The 19,021-nt window shown below is 30.0% G+C and overlaps 1 protein-coding gene across 1 annotated transcript in view; it reads right to left on the bottom strand.

The window, feature by feature from the left end:
- The window catches only part of LOC102675512 (octopamine receptor beta-3R-like), a 102,532-nt gene extending 88,185 nt beyond the window's left edge, over positions 1–14,347 (bottom strand). The window contains exons 1-2 of the mRNA XM_031511608.1: positions 13,597–14,347; positions 11,198–11,435 (exon numbers count right to left, since the gene is read on the bottom strand). Coding sequence (XP_031367468.1) covers positions 11,198–11,435; positions 13,597–14,241 — 883 coding nt within the window. The 5' untranslated portion in view covers positions 14,242–14,347. The remainder of the gene's footprint in view (positions 1–11,197; positions 11,436–13,596) is intronic.
- Positions 14,348–19,021: the final 4,674 nt, after the last annotated feature.

Below are 19,021 nucleotides of genomic sequence, written 5' to 3'. Positions count from 1 at the left end.
TTTTTTTTTTTTTTTTTTTTCGGGTCAGGTTCGATTCATTTATTAACAGTATGATGGTCAAGGTGAATTATTCGGCGATTCTATTTCATTTACTCTGATGTATATCCCTTTCAATTTGCTTTTAACCGATGAAAATTGATCACGTATGGACGGATTGGATGGAAAGATAGTTTTTACGTTAATTAAAAAAATATTTTTAATTTGATTATTGAATAGTAAGGAGTAAATTTAACGAATTGAATTTTATTTCTGAATTTAATTATTGTAGAGAAAAATATTGGAGTAAGCATTACGTGGGTTTTCTTGAATTTAAAAAATTAAAAGGTTATAAATCTAATCATTAACAGTAGAAATTGAAGGAATTTTATTTAAAATCTTTTTCATTATATTTTTCGTTTCATTTTGATATCTTATCTTATTTAATTATTTTTCTTAAATACTTTACTTAATAATTTTGTTTAAAACTAAAAATAGAATTTAAAGTTAAAAATTTATATCATAATTATATGTATATCGTGTATAGAAAATTTAAATATAAATAATCAATTGTATTACGTTCAAGGTTAAAATAATTAATATATTTCGTTTAAAATATCAATGATTGGAAAACAATTAATATATTTCGTTTAAAATATCAATGATAGGAAATTAATTAAATCAATAATTAATTAAACCTTTGAATTAATAAATAATTAATAATCGCGTTTGATCTTATTTTGAAATAAGTTAAATCTCCATAATTTTTTCTCTCGATTCAATTTTTCCAACTCACATTTCCCGAATTCATCTTTGATCGGGATACGAAAAATTTCCAATTCGAATCATTATCCTCTCGATATCGTGCAAGTATACCACTAACTCAAGAAGAGCTTAAGGTCGAGCTCGCTCGAACCGACGTTGCATGCTTGTAAAAAACGACTATTAAGATACGAATCTTCAAGTCGATGGCAAAAGTGGTGGCAAGGTCCAAAGTCGTATATGTATTCGTGATGTATTCGTGAGCTTGCGCGTTCGCGCTTTTCATCTAATAAGTAGCGATGGAACTAAACGTATCGCGAGTAGATTTGAACATTGTCCAGATTCGGATACTTTATAAATATCTAAAAAAAAAAAGATTTTTTTTAAATAGATATGAAAAATATTATAGATTCGAATCGTATATGAATACTTGTAAATAAAATTGAGTAGGATGAAAGATCGAATAATTTCTAAAAATTCATTTAAAATTAATTATTTTTGAAAGTAAATTATTTTAATTCTCATGCATGATCTAGTTTTATATTAAAGCGTCTCAAAATAGTATTATTTTGCTTGTAAATGTGATATATTTTTGTTTTTAATGAGGATATATTGAAAATCAAATATTATTTTAATAGAATTGGAAAGACTGCATTATAAGAATTCTATGAAAAAAAAATTTGACCAATAGCGAAATATTTATAAGTAGATTTTCGAAATTTACAACTATTCATTTTGAGATTTGAAGTTCATAAAAATGAATCTTTTGCGTGGGATTTGGTTGGATTTACGAATACATGTTAAAGTTAATCCCATCGCTACTAATAAGCTTCTCTCGTTTTCCTCTTCAGCGTAATCTCAGACTAAACCTTTGAGATTAAAATTCTCTCGAGTAACCACTGTTATTTCTATTTGCTAATTTTTAACATTTATTTATTCTGATGTAATCACATTATTATACTTTATATAAGATAATAAAATAATCCACTTTCTTTTTTTTTAGGAAAAAGTTATATAATTTAAAAACAAATTTTTCGCGACAATATTCTGATGAGAAAAACAGAAATCATTTTTTTTCAATAAATAAAAAATTAAATTAGATGCAACATTAAATTTTAACTGTATATTATTATACAAAATTAATTCAAGAATGGTATCAATTTTAAGTCGAAAATTATTAAAATATTATAAAATAGTATCATAATACAAAATAAATTAAAATATGTTAATTTAAAAATTCTTTTTCTCATATCTGTATGAATATTTATAACAATATATTTCCATGTTTTTGAAAAAAAAAAGAGTAGAAAATCGTAATACAAATAAAATATAAATGTAAATAAAAACTATAATTAAGATTAGAATTTTATTAACTTTTTATGTAAATCTATATCGTAACCTTAATACATTATAAATTCAATATAGATTGACGCGTAAAACCGATAAAACGTCACTTTTATATCGATTAAAAATATTTCCACGTGTTTTCAAGATTTTAATCGGATTAAAGTATCCTGAATAGAAGCAACGTTTAATTCACTTACGGAACATCTTGTTAATAACTTATTTACCAATGTCCAATTCAGTTATCGGAGAAAACTGCTTCATTCTAACGATAACAATAATAGTATTGCGGCACGAAGAAACCAGAAAGTCAATAAAAGGAATGATACCGATTTCATGCTTTCTTACGAACCATATTCGATCAGAATTTTCGACCTCTTGAATTTTCTCTGGAGAATTCTGATTTTAAAATTCGATTTTATTAGTGTTGGATCGAACGAACTAATTCTTTACCGATTGGTTATTTTTATCGCGAATATGTTTGGAAAGAATATGAGGAAAATGAGAAAATGGAAATATAAGGTAATATGAGAGAATTGTAATGGAATGGAAAGAATTTATTGTCTTTTTGAGGGTAAGACTCGAATTAATCTTGTATGATCTTATCTCAAACGTTACTCACCAAATTGATCTTCAACAACTGATATGATCGAATGATTGATAGACCAGTTATAAAGTTTCTTCTATTTATATGTTCAAGCTTCATCGTCACACATAAAATTGATTCAATATCTGTTATTTTATTATTTTAAGAAATGCAAAATATTATTAAAAAGATATTAGAAGCTTCTTTTTTAAATTTGCTCATTTTAACGATTAAAATAGAAATAGAATAAATAAAAAAATTAAAATTGTTGATATTAATCTTTTTTTCATAATCGTATAATTTGACGCTTCAAATTCAATGACCCAATTTCCTGCAAATTTATTCTCATTAATTAAATTATTGAAAATGAGCAAATCTCCAGAAAGATTCCAGGAAAATTCCTTAATTTCGAATCAAAACTTGATTGCAATAGTATTGATTATATTCCATCGTTGTTTGCAAGCAATCAATATTACCGATTTAAAGGGAGTGATTAGTGCAAATATTGAAAGTATCGAATGATTCCGAGGATGAGAACGAGAATCGAATCAAGAATCAAGAGGATTGAAATCACGTACGCATCTGTGATAAAACGCAATCGTTCGATTCTTTTACCCGTTGTACGTGATATGAAGAAAATTTTCGATTCAATCACATACGAATTCGAATTTTAAACAATTTTTTAATAAACGTCGCTGAAAAGATTTGAATTAGAGATTTTTATAATGAAAATTCTATATTTGAAGATTTTTAATTTTTTGAAACGACAAAACATCTAACATTTATAATCAGGAAAACATCGAGGTAACGATAATTTTTCTTCTTCTTTTTCCTTCTAATCACGTGCAATTATTATAATAATCGGAGAATATACATATAAAAATTGTCACACAGTGTGATAAGCATATAAAAATAGATCGTTAAATAGATATTGGTGCGTGATTGCACGAATTTGACATGAGTGCAACAGGAATTGCAGTGGAGAAGAGGATGCATCTCCGTCGAATATCGATCGTCCTACTTGTCAATTCGAGTATAAAGCGATATACATACATATTTGAAAACATTCCACCGTAAATTTCGTGAGCGTCCTCTAATGGCCTACGTTAATCCTATTTGTTATGCAACCAATAGGGATAGAAGTTGTAGGGGTAGGGTCTGATCTTGATCGCTTAGAAAAGTACGATCTGATATCGAAATTGATCGAAATGAGAAGATTGAAGTAACGAAAAATGTGATATTTATTGTTTATATATATTATAAAGATAATCTTATAAAAATAATATTTTTGGCTTTCAACATTCGCACTTAATTACCAAGTTGAGCAATTATTCAAATAACAATGTTGTACCTCAACGCTATTTTATAATAATATGTACGCAACATTTGTAATTATATATAATTGTGATAAAATTATGAATTACATTAATTGCGTTACTAATGACATATAAAGCTTCACAAATAATATTATTAACATATTTTAACATGAAATTATAGTAATAATATAGATAATAGAGTTAATCTAAATATTGTTATAAAGTTTCTCATAGATGAGGAAAGATAAGAATATAATCATCTACGAAATACAATGGTTTAAAATGCATGGTAAATTGAACGTGTAATTATACCATTTATTCAATTCGTCGTGGCCACATTTGTTTCTTGAAAAATTATCGAAATTTTCTTTAATTTTTTCTCAAAATCAATAAAAAAGGAAATTGCGATTGACAACAATATAAAAGTAGTGTATCATTGTGCAAAAATCGTATCCGAGAATTTTCAATAGTGACAAATTCGAATCTTTGATACATTGAAAGTATGGATAAAATTTTATTAAGTTATCTTTTATATTTTTTTATTTTTTTTTTTACTTTATTATTTCATAACATACAATTTTAACATAAAATACAATTAATAAATTGAATTCAATTATACAAATAATCAAAATATTGATGATCTCATTTCTTTGAATAACAAATTGAAAGGAAAAACAAAGAACTGTTGTTCTTTCACTGCATGTAATAAATGGCATATATCATATTTTATTAAACTTTTTTTTAATTAGTGAAATGGATGAGAATTGAACAAGTCTTGAAAAATGATGAGAACAGTCTCTCGAGCAAGATTTCATTGGAACAATGACAATTACATAGAAATAACCAATTTGTTGTTAAAACGTATGAATAATCCAGCAATGCCACTCTCTCGAGGCGGTTGAATCATAATTTATCAACGTCCGCCACCGAGAGCTTTGTTAATTGTTGCGGAAATCCGTATCTGTGTCCATTTTCTTTGTTATAATTTCAACGTTCAAGAATTAGAAGGATTGTTTAAAATTTTGCTTCTCCAAACACAATGATTCCTTCTTCATTTTCCATAAAATTAATAAATAAATTTGTTCTAGTTTCTATTATTTCGAATTGTTTTCATTTAAATGTATTCACTTCAAATTATTTAACGAATATAGATCAAGCTTATCTTTTCCATATATTATATTCGCTTTAAAGTTATAAATTTAATTTAATTTCATATCGTTATTAAGATAAATGAAATGACATTATTTAAATTAAGAGGAAAATTCTGCGAAATTGTATTTTCAAATTTTTATACATCATTCAAGAAATATAAAAAAAGGAAAGAAAAAATACTTTCAGTTTACTACATAGACTAATATGTAGACTAATATGTAATTTAATGGTGAAATTAATATCCATATAAAACATATAAATATATAGTTCCTCGGTAACAAATATAAAAATTTTATTATCTTTGAATATTAATTTAATTAAAATTCATCGATTATTTTATGTTCGATAGAAAATTTAGACACACGTTTATAACACGAATGAAACAAGATAAAAATAAAAACGTAGAAATAAAACAATCTCTTGTAAAATTGCAATCTCTTCGAATGAATTTTTACAAGCTCTTCAGAATTAACTTTGAAACACTAATTGCTGCTCTCGTGTAAGAATATAACGAGCCACTTTTCTTTGTCGTCGTTCAGTCTGGAAATTTCCTTGTTTATGTAACCGAAAACAACTTCTCAGCGATAAAACTGCGCTAGCAATGTTCCAAGAATAAAAATACGTCGGTAACTGTCACCCTGACCTTCCACGGCCACCCACCCCTCCGTTTTCGATCTGCTAACCACCATTCACCTCGAATACCGACGATGATGCGGATCGTGCTAGGTCAAGGTCATTGGTCGAGACACAGGAAATCTTATGGCTGATCTATGCGATCCGTTACTACTGACGCCCTCCAGTTGGGATTAGCGATGGCTTCGAGTCGCTCTAGATCAAATCTAGTTTGCATGATCGACAGATTTCTTCTTAAACGTTCTTACGAAAATTTAAATTATTTAAGTTATTTAAATGTAAATTATTTCATTTTATTCATTCATCATAGCTTATTTTCATTTTCTTTGATTTAATCATCTTTGTTATAAGTTTAAAATACAAAATTTAAAATGGTTGAAAATTTAAATTAAACTATATGAAATTCTATAGAAACTTAAAAACAAAAATATTGAAATATGGAGTAAAGATAGTTTATCGTTTTGAATAAACCCTTACAATCTTTTTGAAAATTTCAAATCCATTGTTATCACACGTATTATTTTGTATTATTTTGAGCTAAACTTTAATTCAAGTAATAATGTGCGATAACAAAATATTTTAACTTAATTTTGTTAAACTGATTCAGATGTCCAACGATAAAATTCAACAAGAAAAGAATTCGAAAGTCGTTCAAAGATTTTTGAAAAAAATTGAAAATTGAACTATCGTTATTTTCTATCTTCAATATCTCCACTACTATAATTTTCAGTCTTTACCAGAGTAAAATTGCAGCGATGACAGGATACGTTTGAGGGTCAAGGTCGGCTGACCGACGAGTCCTCTGCGCACCGGGGAAAGAGGAGGGTGACTTGCAGTCGATTCGTAATTTCGTTGCAACTGCAGTTGAACAGGCGCGCTCGTAAATTTCCGACACGTACCGTGGTGTTACATATTAATGACGGGTCATTAAAGACGATATAGAATCGAACAAATCTCTGTTTATTGTTTGTCATATTAACCATTTCCTCCTTTTTCGTCACGTTCGAAATGCGTCACAATGACGTTTTTTCGATTTACGAAACTCATATTAATCAACTTTGTTTGGTCAAATTTATCGTGAAATATAAAATCCAAACAATTTAAGTACTTGATTATTTAAAATTCAAGTTAAATTTATAGTTTTCGAAATAATATTCGAAAAGTTAAGTTTTTTAAAAAAGAAGTCAATTATCATATTAAAAAAGAATAATATAAAATACTTTGGGTTATAAAATAATATTAAGATAATTTTAAATTCAATTTCCAACTAATTTGAAAATTCATTAGTTTTTTAGATTAGATGCAAATTTCTATTTACTCTTATCGAATTGAATTTTACTTGATGTCTGGCGTAGAATAATATTCCAGAATTATTGCTACAGAGATTATCCATTTGATAGTTTATGACTTAAAAAAATATTATTTTCAGTGAAATCTGCAACTATTCCACCAAGAACTTTGTAAACTCATATGTTTCGATTGTGTAATCGATAATACATATCTATATTTGTTCTTGAATATCTTCTATTTCGAGTATAGTATATTAGAATTTTTAACAAACATAAAACATTCTATTGATTGAAAAAAATCATTAGAATAATCGAACAAAATATTTATAAACAAATAGGTAAGATTTTTCCAAGAAAAAATAGAGAATGATATATAATATAGCAAGTAACGATTCAAACCATTCAACGATATTTTGCAAATCCATTTGACGATCTCATACTCTTTTTATATTAATATCTTTTTTTCGATTGACTGACCTTTCAACACCCACGTTTGATCACAGTGTACGTAGTATATCGTAGTGCATAGTATTCGCACTATGCATTCACGTCGCTCCATTGTATCGTTCTTGTTTAGAATTCGACTCTCACTTTCCGGTTTGAACAAAGACAAAGCATTCGTTTTATCGTTTGCAAACAATATTCATACGTACAATACACCTATATTTTGGATGATTTCCGACTTTCATAGGCTTGCTGTTAGCTTAAGTGAAAACTTTTGATGCATTGATGCACAATTGATCAAAACTTTAAATTATCAATTAATATTTAATAGTACAAAATTAAAACTAGCTATTCTTTATAATCAAATAATTTTTTTATTTATGTTTGATTTGTTGAATTAAAAATTATTGTCATTGTTAAATATTTAGATTATTATGTAGGAAGGAATGCATCTCAATGATTTTAATTTATTATCAATCAACTTATTAAAAATAATAATAAAATATAGTTTGGTTTAAAATCTATTCTCTGTATTAACTATTACTCTTTAAAAAGAACAAATTTTATTTTCATGAAACGAAACTTCACTAATAATAAACGATGAAAATATATTCTTCTCGAAAAATATTATTATAATGGAAGGGACAAAATCATATGTTTGCGAAAATATTTGTTCTCAGAATGCTGCATTGTACAGACAAATCCTATTTATGTCAACTCGAATTTTTTTAACGTTTTAACGATCCTCGAAATCAATCAGTTTTTTCATTCGTTTATAATCGTTAGAATGAATGGATTATCATGATCCAACATGCGAACGAAAATAGCCGAAAACCACGATTTTATCAGGAAACCGCAAAATCCCATTTAATCGGTTCAATCGTTTTAACCGCTTTCAATCGGCGCCCTTAATTGTAAACCGCAGTGACTGTCGATCAAAATACAATTGTACAAACTTCAACATTCACGTATTTTTCATTGATTTCGAAAACTCGTATTTATCGGAAATTCGTTATTTTTATCCTCGTTACATCGAAACATTACAGAATAACAGAGATTACAGAATAACAAAGATATATAAATATATACTTTTAGCAACGGAATAATTTTATATCGAGACTTCTTAATCTCATGAGGAGTTATATATATTATTAGTAAAATAATCAACGATTGATCAGACAAATGTACATTTGAATGTTTTCATTTTCTCAAAAATGAAGCTTTGAAGAAAATATTATATTCTACATTTTTTATTTATTTTTGCATGTAGATCTATCTTCCATACATTATCTATTCATATCCAGTTGGGAATAAACTAGGAATAAGCTGCATGTGTATTTGATTGAAATACATTTTGCTGAAAAATGAAGTTCTTACTACTGTTATTTTGTTTTTCCATTTTCTTCTTATTTTGAGTCGTTCTATTTTCGTGATCTTATTTATACTATGAATATTTTGTATAATGGTAAAATATTGATCAATACAAACATTGAATAAATCATTTGTTATCGTTCGTTATATGCTTTATTTATTTTTGTAAAAAATTGAATCATCAATCAAAGGTTCTCACATAGAATTATATAAATTTAATTTAAAATTTAAAAATTATAATTGAAGTTTATGATATAAATACATCTTCTGACTTATTATTAGAAGGAAATAATTCAAATTAAAAAAAACTTTTAACGATTCATGCCTGATATTTCTTTTTCTCAAAGAAAAAACGAAGAACATCGGCGAAATTTCTTGTTTGACGTGTTTCCAACTCGATTACACAAGAAATAATCCTTCTTCCACTGGTTAATCGTCTTACGAATCGCGTGTCATCGCGGTCTTCCGCCTTGTTCCTCAGTGTCCGCTAATACTCGCTTCCCCGATTGCTATTTTCTCCAACGATGCCCTTGCATCGTCATTGCAATTTTAGAAAAAGGAGAAAAGAAGCGGTGAATGCTCCTGCAAAATCCTCTTATCTCGTTAAACTATATATTGTATAATACCGTGCACAGACTCGTGCCGAAAATGCCGAGGAAAATACAATTTCCTGTCGTCTCTGCGACTTCTCCAGATTTTAAAGCATTTCGCGTTAACATTGTTCGTCAACCGGAAATCATGCTCTTTTGGAAATTTCTTCCAATATTCAACCATCTCGTGGAAATTTCTTATATTATTTCTTTTTTTTTTTATATTTTTCAATTGAATCCTATTGAAATTCTTAGCGAAACTCGATTGCACGAGATACTTTTATTTGCGACATGTAATTTACGTGATTTACACGATTAGAAGGTTCAGTTACTTTACTTTATATAATTTTCTCTATATTGATCTGCTTTATTTTTTAATTTTGTATAAAATGTATTTTGCTTTTTAAATAAATCGATCGTATTGAAATTTATGATATTCAATGTTCTGAGAGATCCAACAATGATATAATAAGATACATGTGTATAATAGTAAGATTAGGATAACCATTATCTATCTAGATCGTCCCTAGATGGGATACGTCATCCATAAATTTCCTGTGTCCCATTCACAAATGGAAATTTATTATGTTTATAACAATATTAGAAATTTATCAATTACTGTTATGGAAGAATATTACTTTATGTTATTATTATTTCTTATCAAAACATTAATCTTTGTTAAAATTATAACATGATTTAACAATATGAATTTCATTCTTAAAGAATGTAAAAGGATAAAAAAAAGTGAAAAGAAATCTTTCATTAAATAGACATTACATCACGTGCTTAATTAATCTTTTAATAAAAATTCTTTGAAATCAGGTGAGAAATTGCAATTTTTGTAATCAATTTTAATTAACACTTGTTTTCATTATCGATGCTTCGGATATTTCCAAATATTTCGATCATTGACGACCGCTGATTTAAAAAATTAAAAATTAATCACGATCGTTCGATCGATGTTTTAGCTTGAAACTTGGCCCAGTTGAAATGAATAGCACTCAATGATTGAGAATTATTTTGAAAAATATAAAATGAATTGTATAAAATTGTGTAAATATAAACGTAAAATGAAAATTTCATATTTCATAATTATTTTGGAAAACATGGATTAGATATTTGTAACATTTGTAATATTTCGAAACGTTAAGTTATTTATTTTTCATAATGTAAAGTTGAAAGAAATTATTATAATATTTTATATAATATAATTCTACATTTACATAATTCATTTTAAGTTTAACGCGATATAAATCTTCCTTTTTTAAAATTCTTAAAAGTCATTTGTTTTCCAAATGAATGCTTTTTAAAGGTCTTTATTTTAACTTTGAATATTTCATCCTATTAAATATTCTATGAAAACTAGAACAATGGTTATCTTCGTGCTATGGAAACTCGTCTAAAACTTTCTAACAATAAAACAAGTTAAGAAAAGACAATCAATATATCCTTATTCTATAACTTAAAAATTATCAAAATTTATTTTTCACATCTTCAATTAAATATTAATTTTTATTATTTTTTAACGCACGTTTCTTCATCTAAATGAAGTTTATTACTTTCGAAAACACGGATATATCTCAACGTTGGGCAATGAAAAGAGAAAATGAAACAGATTTCCTGAATGAGACGTCAGAAAATGACTTTGAAACGACAGAGGATGCACCGTTCTAACAATAAAACAGGAACTGGAGACAACGCTAAAACGTTTTACGTGTAATCGTGCAAACTCACCAGTTTCGGCAGCCGCTTGAAGCAGCATCTGCTGATGATGGTGTTGCCTGGTCGAGGACCTGTGATGGTGCACGCTGTTCAGCACGATGTTGCTCGACGTCCTGCTGAGCGCCTTCCTTTGTCTGACCGCCTCCTTGTAGATCTTACAGTACATCACTATCATCACCAAGCCAGGTATCCAAAAGGAGATGCACGAACTGATCACAGCGTATGGCCGGTTCACCACGAAAGAGCAAACCTGCAACGACGAGGATACGCTATAACACCCTGCGCATCAGTCTCTGCAATTTATCTTCCGATCGATACGAGATTTACATCGAATACAAAGGGTTGCTTTAAGATAGTAATGTTCAGGATAAAAACACCTGAGACTTCGATGGTGGAATTACAAAGATCCTAAAAAGGGAATATCCATCATCCATGTGTTTTTCGATATTGGTATGTATAGTATGTATGTTGCTATTTGCGTAAAATGTTTATTTAAATTTTTATGGCAAAAGTTGTATGTTTTGTTTTAAGGAGCGTGGGTCGTGTTATTGTTGGAAGCTAATGTGTAAGTGATTATATAAGTAAATGAGATTATTGATTTATTGTGTATAAAGGGTGTGTAAAGGGTACTTGGATTAAGTATATGTAAAGTGGTTTAATTAGAATTATGTCAAAATTTCGATAGCTAAGAGAACATATTAGATGTCTAATCTTAATAGAAATCTCATCCTATTGATATACCTCTCAAATTGAGAATATATTTTATATGTAGTTTTGAAAATACGAGACATTGAATGGATTTGTTCGTTTTTATTTTAATATTCAAGGTTATGTCTCGAAGAGAATACGCACAAGTCCAAATTTCTTTTAAACAACGTATCTCGAAAAAATAAAATTTCTCTGTTTGACAGAATAATTTCCGTTATATAATCTAGGTATATTAAAAAATATATGACAGTAATAAATTTGTTACAACGCATGAAGGTTAATGGCATAGAAAATTGTTCGATCGAGTTCCAATTTTCATCAAGGCTTAAGCAAAATTTTTAATTCAATTTTCTTCGTAATGGTAATCTTGTCGTGTATGCGGAATTTATATTAAATCTGCGACATAATGAGATGAAACCTTTCCCCGCGCTTACGTAAACTTCATTTTGAAACATAAATCCACGTAATAATAAACCTAGTCAAGTGCTTGTGCTACAAGTCAACGTTAATTAAAAGAAACGCGTCACTTTTCAATTTTAATTAGGCAAACAACGAAATCAATCATACATTTACTTATTTTTTATTAAAAATTCCAATAATATATTTTTAGAAAAAATATACGTTTCGATTAAAAAATTTGACTTTACGTAATTACGCAGAAATAAAATAATCGATCGATTATTTTCTCGAATTATTTTCAACTTTTATCTCTATTGGAACTTCTATAAAATTATTATCAAGGTATATCAATAGGATGATGAATCTTTTCGTTGAAAGAAATCTACGAGTGCGAAGATTTACAAAAATTCAACATTCGTTAAAAAAATTGACGAAAAACTGCAATTGAATACGCATAATTGTATCGTCCATAATAGTACTTCAGCTGCAAATGGAGCATCGACTCTTCAATTTCACTTTATTTTTACTACAGTCGAGTTCAAATTGGATTTGTCTAGCCAACTGGTGAAACAGATACGAACACTTGACATTTTTATCACGAGCAAAAAACATACGGGAATTGTTCCATTAGATTAATGAATAATTTTACTTATGTAATATAATTCAAGCAAATAAGAATTGATTATTAATATTATAAATTTAATTTTTTAGGATCATAACTCGTCGAATTTATAATAGGACCTACACGATGGTGTTCGGCCACTATGCATAACCAAATTAGCCAATCAAGGAAACAATAGTGCAAGTTACGTGGACCAAGTGAAGGACGTGATTGGTCGATTTGCCTATAACGCACGCGTATGCAAATTGAGGAAAAGCCTTGCACAAATCCTCTTATCCCGGAGGAATTATTGTCAGTATTCATAATTTGGTATGCAAGTCGGAACGCTTATTAAGCAGACACGTTACAGGTATCCAGTCGACCGAAAGTCACGTTGTATAATGCATATGAAAGATTCTCCGACGAAATGTGTCACTTTGACGTGTAATTATTACGCGATATTATCTTTGGACATCGTAAACTCCGAATACATTAAGAAACAGAGCGTACTTTGTGCGTTTGGATCATGATTAATGGCCATTTTCTATACTTCGTGATATTTTTACAATATTAAATAAATACGAATCATCGAGAGAGAAATATATAGCATAAAATTACAATGAATGAATGAATATTCGATCGAAAGTAAAATTTCAACTCGCCTATATACGTGATCTAAATACAATCGAAATATCAAACTCACCTCCGGATTCTTCACCATGTAATCCAAATGTTCCTGCGTGGTGTACCAACCCATGAATATCGGTATGAAGCTGATCAAAGCTGGCAAAATCCACGCACTACCCAACATACATCCCACAGTTCCCTGTCTCATGATCACCGTGTACTCGAGAGGGCTGACAATGGCGTAATACCTATCCACGCTGATGCAGCACAGGTGAAGAATGGAGGCGGTGGAAAAGTACACGTCCAACGAGTTCCACACGTCGCACATGAACCGGCCGAACAACCATTTACCGCCCGACAACTCGGCCGAGGCGTTGAACGTCATCGCGCACATAGCCACCAGGAGATCCGCGGCTGCAAGGCTCACCACGTAGCAATTGGTCACCACTCTCAATCTTCTGTGCCTCCTCACGCTGGCGATCACAAGAGCGTTGCCCAGCACCGCCGTCGTGATTATGCTTCCCATCACGATACCTTTGATCACCACCACGAACACGTTCACGTTCTCCGGTAGATTCTCGACCGTGGGGTTCTCAACTGGAACCGAGGTGACGTTGTTCGCAGCGGTGCTCGACGGGGTGCTCGTGTTGCTGGAAGACGTAGGGGTGGGATCCACTCGGCTGGGCAGACTCGTCGTCATCGCTGCCATTACGTTCAACATGATGAACCGTTGATGCTCCACTCGAGCAGTTTTACTCGATCATGGCTGTGGATCGTTTACGATCATCGCCGTCACACTTTGCTTTTCCTTATTTTGGGATAAGTTTGGTAAGTTTGGTAAGTCGATTCGTATTCGAAGTAGGTAAAATTTTATCGAGCCTCTTATGAGAGATGTTTATGTGAGATGATCGATCGGATCTCTGTTTATTAGAATCTGTTTTTAGATCGATAAATACGTAATCGATGATGATATTGATTCAACTGTTCGAGATATTGTTTCAGATGTTGTATGGAAGGTAGGTGTAATCGTTGGGAATTCCTTGAATGGAATCTTCTTTGAGGAATGGTTGTCTCGACGCTTTTGCCCGAATGAATGAGGATTCCCCTCAATGATGTATTCGTGGCGATTGACCATGATCGTTGAATGTCCATTGTTGAATGTCCAATGTATTTTGTTGTGCAATTTCTTTGATTGAGGAGGATTCGTGTAATGTCAGTAGAAAATGTCCTTCCAAGTTGATTCATTAAGGGAAAACATTGTTTTTATTCGAGTTGTACGTTTGATTTCACTGGAGAACACTCTGTAAAATTAGAGTCCAATCTCTGGGATGTTGTTCGACTCGTGTTCCAGAACGATGTCTGTTTATCGAGTTAAACGATGGCTATCGAAAGCATTAGCCTAATTCCTCCTGCCTCGAAACGTAGTTCCTGCAATTCAGAAATACGAGAATAAATACGTGCAATTGGTAAATTATCGAAGAATTATTTACAAAAATTTTGAATAATTTAATTTATCGTTAATAATTAAGGTAAATAAGATACATATAAATTCATATAGAATTATTCTCTCGAGTTTTTCCCATATATTTTCTCTAATATTAAAATCTAATTATGCTAATTTAAATCTAAAATTGATATATTTTTAAGTAATAATCGATCGATCACATAAAAGAGATAATATTTTATCCCACTCTAAAATCTTTCTACCTCTATACCAGGAAATTTTCAACAATTCCAAATATACCTTTAGAAACTTTAAATTCTTTTTACCATTTCTTCTCTCTCGTGTCTAAATACGAGTATCAACGGGTATAAAAATTCTATCGTTTCCACGATGCAACGGGTGGAAGACCGCAACAAATGTTTCACTCAACACAGTGACAAGTTCATCCTTTGCGGACTTCCGTTACAAATTGCATCGATGACGGATCACCCTATCTCCGGGGAAACGATGGTAAGAAAAAGTTTGCCATCCGGTCGGGCCGTAGTTTCCAGTTAAAAAGTGATTGCACCGAGATGGGGCTATTTGCGAAGAAGATTGCAAGAGGGCCGATGGAATTACGCAGCGCGGCGATGAAATACTTTTCCGCATCGTTGTGGGACGAGGAGGCGAATACAATGAAAGGGGCGAATTCCGGCTTGCTGTTCCCCGTTCACCAGACCTTTAATTACAACCGATGTCGCCATAGTTGGCTCAACACTCGTGGAACCGTGTTAAAATGGAGAACGGTTTAATAACATATTCGAATAATTATTTAACATAGTGGAATTAGAAAGAATTTTTTTTCTTTTATTTAAAAAAAATATTAATTTTATCGATATAATTCGTAATTCAATTTTGTGATCAGTCATTTGTTATCCGATGTTCTTGGTGATTATTCGATTATTGTAGATTCATATAGAATTTTGATTTGAATGTTTTCACTTTCGCTGTTTTTAAAATGAGAAAAATATTCATTATTTGTAAAACGTATAACGAGAAGATGTGCTTTTTTGCGCAATTATTTTTGCAAAGCAAGATATGCGATATAAACAGGAGAAAAGATTTTTAGTGTGAATAAGAAAAATGTTGTAAAGATGATTTCGTGATGAAGATTTTAATATTACCAATGACAAACGTTCTAGAGAAGATGAGTGAAAATAATCTGTATTCGTATCAAATGAGAGATTGCTGAAATTTTATTAATATCAAAGTTCAACTGAGAAAAAAAAATATGATTTTTTTTAAAATTCCAGTACTCTGTGAAAAAGTATTAATCTTATAACAAATCAAGGATATTTCGCGATATTCGTACGAGATAAACTTTCATTAAATACATGCACGAATGTAAAAAGCAAGAAAATATATGAGCCAAGTTCAAATCCATGATTCTTCGCTAAAAAATCATTTATTTCTTTCGTTCTCTTATTCTATCATCTATATCTATCTCGTACTATATAAATATCCTTGTACAATAAAAGATATTAAAAGTTTTCCCTTTTCCTATAGAACTTCGAATTTTATCCGTAGAATTTTCGAATTCTGCGGAACATAAATTGAAAACTCTTTCCCTGAACTGAAATAGTTCTCAACATCGAGGAAAACGTATACGTAACTGTGGTCAAATTTTTAATCGACATCTTATAAAAGCAAAAATCCAATCTCGTAACCATCGGTAGGGAACGAGATGAAAAGAGATAGGACGTGGAAACCGAGCGGAACAAATCGCCCACACAGCACGTGGATGCCAGAAAAGGAGACGGAATGTATGTCAATCGATAGACGTTCTTCGAAGTATAAAACTCACAGGATAGATCGTGGAACAATTTTATCGGCGGCCACGTCTCACGTCTATAGCGTCCACGTCTCGATTCGACCTTTCCGCGCTTTGTACTTCCTGTTTATGTTCAACCGTGAACTAATTTCCGCCGACTGGACACGAACGCATCCACCGGAATATCCACGAATTTTCTTCTTATCGTTCCAACAGGATTCGATTAATTTTTCAAAATTTTTTACAGATGTCGGGCGATGGCGAATTTTGCGAAAGAGGAAACATTGTTTTCTGGCAACTGTCGAAATGTTCGAAACGCGATCCTCCAAGGCCTAGAAAATGGTCAAATAATGATAAATTAGGCCACGTAAGAAGCCCTTCGAAAGATTGAATAAAATAAGAGAATTGCAAACTCTTTCACGTTTCTTGGACAAGTTCATAATGGAAGGTGTTAACTGTAGAATAGGAATTTCGCATGACGAATTTACATTATCGTTAAATCGTGTTAACTTCTAATTGTTCAAGATTAATTGTATTATGGAGAGCAGAATTAGTAAGTAAAATAAATATATACAGCTGAAACTTGAGAAGATGAAAATTAAAACTAGAATATATTTTCAGCAAATTTTGCTTCTCTTGGAATAATACTATAAAATACAGCATATTTAAATAATTATATTATATATATAATAAATATAATTATATTTAGACAATTATATTTTGATTGTATTAAATTTCTTTAATTAGATTTCTGGAAAAAGAAATAATAAAAATGAAATTATTATATTTGTAAGTTAAATTAAATAAATTCAACATCTAAAGATCCTTAAAATGAATATTTAACATTCTAATTCTCTTGTGGCATATACGTATATAAGAAATAAAATATTTTCATGGGAAAGTCAAAAGAGAAAGAATTACAATATATATAAATTGTTATTCAATTATAAAAAGAAAAATAATTTTCAGTAATATTTCCTGTACAAAAGTGGAGATATTCGAGCGGAAAATACGAATGTTTGAAAAGAAACAAAACTAATAGAAAAGGTAAAATGACAAACGAAATTGAAAAAGAAGAAAAAGCTATGAAAACAAAACAGCCGACATTTCTTCGTTCAAATGCAACGGACACGTTCGTACACGAAACCCAAATTTTTCTCTTTCTCTCTCTCTTTTCTTCCTTGAGTAAAAAATAGGTTAGCCGCATTTGGCGAAGTGAACAGAGTGTTAATTAACAGGGTCGCCCTAGCGAAATTCAATTTCAATTTTACAATATTCGAATCCAAGGCAATTTATTTTCACGAACGAGACGAAAACAGCATTTTATTCTGTTTTCTTTGTCTCAAGATAGATGAAACTGCATCGTTCCATTCTTCTTTTCGCATAATTACGATCGTACGATTAAAATCCTGAGAAAAGAGAAAGATAGGGATGTTCTATGTGATATAATTATATCACATACACGTAAACACAACATTAAGTTTTTCGACTTAATCGCACGAGTCATTAGCTTGACACTTGCGAATACATTTACATGCATGAATAAAATAGAAGGTCCAAAAAATGATAATTTCCAGAGATGACTGCAAATTATATATTGAAAATATAAAGTTGGATTATCCAATTTTCTTATTAATCTAAGAATAAAACTATCAATATTTTCAAATTATCAATATTGAACTGAGTCTTTAAAGAGATTGCAAAGAGAATTTGAAAATGCAGAATCATTATCAATTTTAATTAGAAAAAATATATTTTTATTTATAAATGGCTAATTCAGAACTAATTCTCCAAAATTCTATTCCGAAGATCCATTTAATTTTCGTGTTAAAATATATATAATTAATTATTAACTTTCGAAAAGCTAAATAACTCATCTTGGTAAAATTAATCAGGTTAACTTCTGCGTGACTTCAGTTTCCAAGATATAATGCAAAACGCTATGTATTTAATAACACTTTAATAACATTATGTATATTTAATATTATGCAAATTTCATAATCGTTTCTGCGCGTAAAATGTCATCCTTCGTATCCAAGGTGTATTTAAAAAGTAATAAGAATGATCCTGCTTCTAAACATCGCAGATAATATTTCACAGTTTAAAATATATATTTCCAATCTACCTTCGATATCAATTTCAATTCGATTCGGATAATACAAATGATTTAACAACGAATTTTATAAGAGAATGTACTCTTGTGTCATTGATACTTGTTGTTAGATAAGTAGTAAAACTTTACGTAAC

The sequence above is a fragment of the Apis dorsata genome, unplaced genomic scaffold, assembly GCF_000469605.1.
Source record: "Apis dorsata unplaced genomic scaffold, Apis dorsata 1.3 scaffold_332, whole genome shotgun sequence".
NCBI lineage: Eukaryota > Metazoa > Arthropoda > Insecta > Hymenoptera > Apidae > Apis > Apis dorsata.
Note: the sequence above shows the minus strand (reverse complement) of the source record. Positions and strands in the feature narration are given on the sequence as shown.